The 1,859-nt window shown below is 42.9% G+C and overlaps 1 protein-coding gene across 1 annotated transcript in view; it reads right to left on the bottom strand.

The window, feature by feature from the left end:
- FAM107B (family with sequence similarity 107 member B) overlaps positions 1 to 1,310 on the bottom strand; it is a 247,903-nt gene extending 246,593 nt beyond the window's left edge. Inside the window, exon 1 of the mRNA XM_006150328.1 lies at positions 897 to 1,310. Within this exon, the coding sequence (XP_006150390.1) occupies positions 897 to 1,310 (414 nt within the window). The remainder of the gene's footprint in view (positions 1 to 896) is intronic.
- Between the last annotated feature and the right edge of the window lie 549 nt (positions 1,311 to 1,859).

The raw sequence follows: 1,859 nt of genomic DNA, 5'->3' as shown, positions 1-1,859 counted from the left end.
TAAATAAATAAATAAATAAATAAATAAATAAATAAATAAATAAATAAAATAAACTTATCTGTGGTCTATAAAAAAAAAGATTTTTGGACCTGCACGCACATGCACCCTGCATGGTTTTTAAGCCTCTGGGTCTAGGCCTCCAACTGATTGTCAGCCATGTGGGATCCAGCTGCCACACCACTGGCTGGCCCCAATTTCTTAAATTCTATGATCAAACTTTTCATATTATAGATTTTCATATAAACAAATTTACAGACCAGTTTAAAAAAACAACAGTCAGCCAGCTGATGGTTTGATGATTAAGGCCACTGGATCCTACATGACCAACTGCACAGTTTGATTCTCAGATCCAGTGGCTTGGAAAACACGCTAGGCACGTATGCATGTGTGCCCAATATCCTGGGAGAAGAATGGAAGAAATGGGATTGCAGCATGGCCATCTCCCATGGGGTGGGGGTGGGGACAGGGATGCTTTCTCATTTTCCTCCTTCTCTCTCTCCTCTCTTCTAACTTTCTCTAACAAGTGCTTATACCCTGTAGCAATTTTTTTTTTAAAAAAAGGGAAAAAATATTCTTCCCCAGAATATATTGCTCCTGACATTTTATTGAGACATTGTCTGCTCTAAGGCACTATAGCCAGTCAATGAAATGCCAGTTTTGGCCATTGCTAAGATGACAGTGTTTATTGTCATTTCTTCCGTCCACATCCTTTAAGAATTTTCTGTGAATCTAAATGCTTTTGGCTTTACACACATCTTCTCGCTAGTGAAAGTTAGCTTCAATATCTTATTCAGTAATAAGGTTAAACAAATTTGTCTGCTGAGGCTTTCACCAAATGATCAGAACTCCCCTCCAACACCATCCATTTTGTAACAACACTAGGGATGCTCACTCACCTTTGGCATGTCAATAATTGATGGTCTGGGAATGGAAGTCTGAAAAGCAACTACTTCACTGTCTAGTTCATCTTCCAGGGAGGTGGGTAAGTCCTCAGGTATCTCAGCAGGCTGGACAGTGGTGTGGTTACTGGAATTCTGATTTGCACTGCCATTTTTCTCTGCATGGCTGCCAGAATCTTGCCTTCTATCTGAAGCTCTTTCTTCTGCTCTCGGATGACTTGGGTGTCTGCCAGCTTTAGCTGTGGGTTGAACGTAGATGGTGGAATGGTTATCCCCTGAGCTGGACTGATCAAAGGGAGCATTCTCCCTGGTATTCCCAAAACAAGCCAGCAGAGCTGAGCATGGAAACGGATGCATCCTTCTAGACGGAGACTTCAGTCTTTCGGCGAGCCTTGCTTTCCACGTGGACATGACCAGCAGTGAGACATTGCAAAACTCAAAGGGGGTAAGAGAATTTTCCAGGGGTCTAGATCATCTTCTTATAGTAATCGTTTCCTTGCCTGAAGAGAAGGGCTTGCTAGTGGTTGCTCCTCAATAGAAGCTGAGCAGGTGGCCAAGCCACCTCTATGAGCATCACTCAGCAGCTGGTCTACTTCAGAAACATTCATCTAGGCAATTTCACTTTCTTCCTTCCTTGATGCCTTCAGTGGCTAAAGGGAGCTGTTTGTGAGCCATGTGGTTGGCTCAGTTTACAGTCCCCAGGCAGGGCAGACACTTCAGTGTAAAGTGGTGCCAAGTCAATAGACAGTTGCTTCAGGTTACCTTGGAGGCATAAAGATAATGTAGCCTGATATTATCCACATAATAGCGTCAGCCTGTGTATCAATAGCATCATAACAGTGGCAAGCCCTTCTTCAGTTACCTTCTTCAAATATTCATTCCCCCAAGCAAAACAAAAATGACCCTGTTATCTATCACATATGAAGACCCCTAGAGGGGCCACAACCCTAGCAACTGTTT

Source organism: Tupaia chinensis, unplaced genomic scaffold (assembly GCF_000334495.1).
Source record: "Tupaia chinensis unplaced genomic scaffold, TupChi_1.0 Scaffold000285_1, whole genome shotgun sequence".
In the NCBI taxonomy this organism is placed as follows: domain Eukaryota; kingdom Metazoa; phylum Chordata; class Mammalia; order Scandentia; family Tupaiidae; genus Tupaia; species Tupaia belangeri.
The sequence above is the reverse complement of the archived record's forward strand: the minus strand, read 5'-3'. Positions and strand labels throughout refer to the sequence as shown.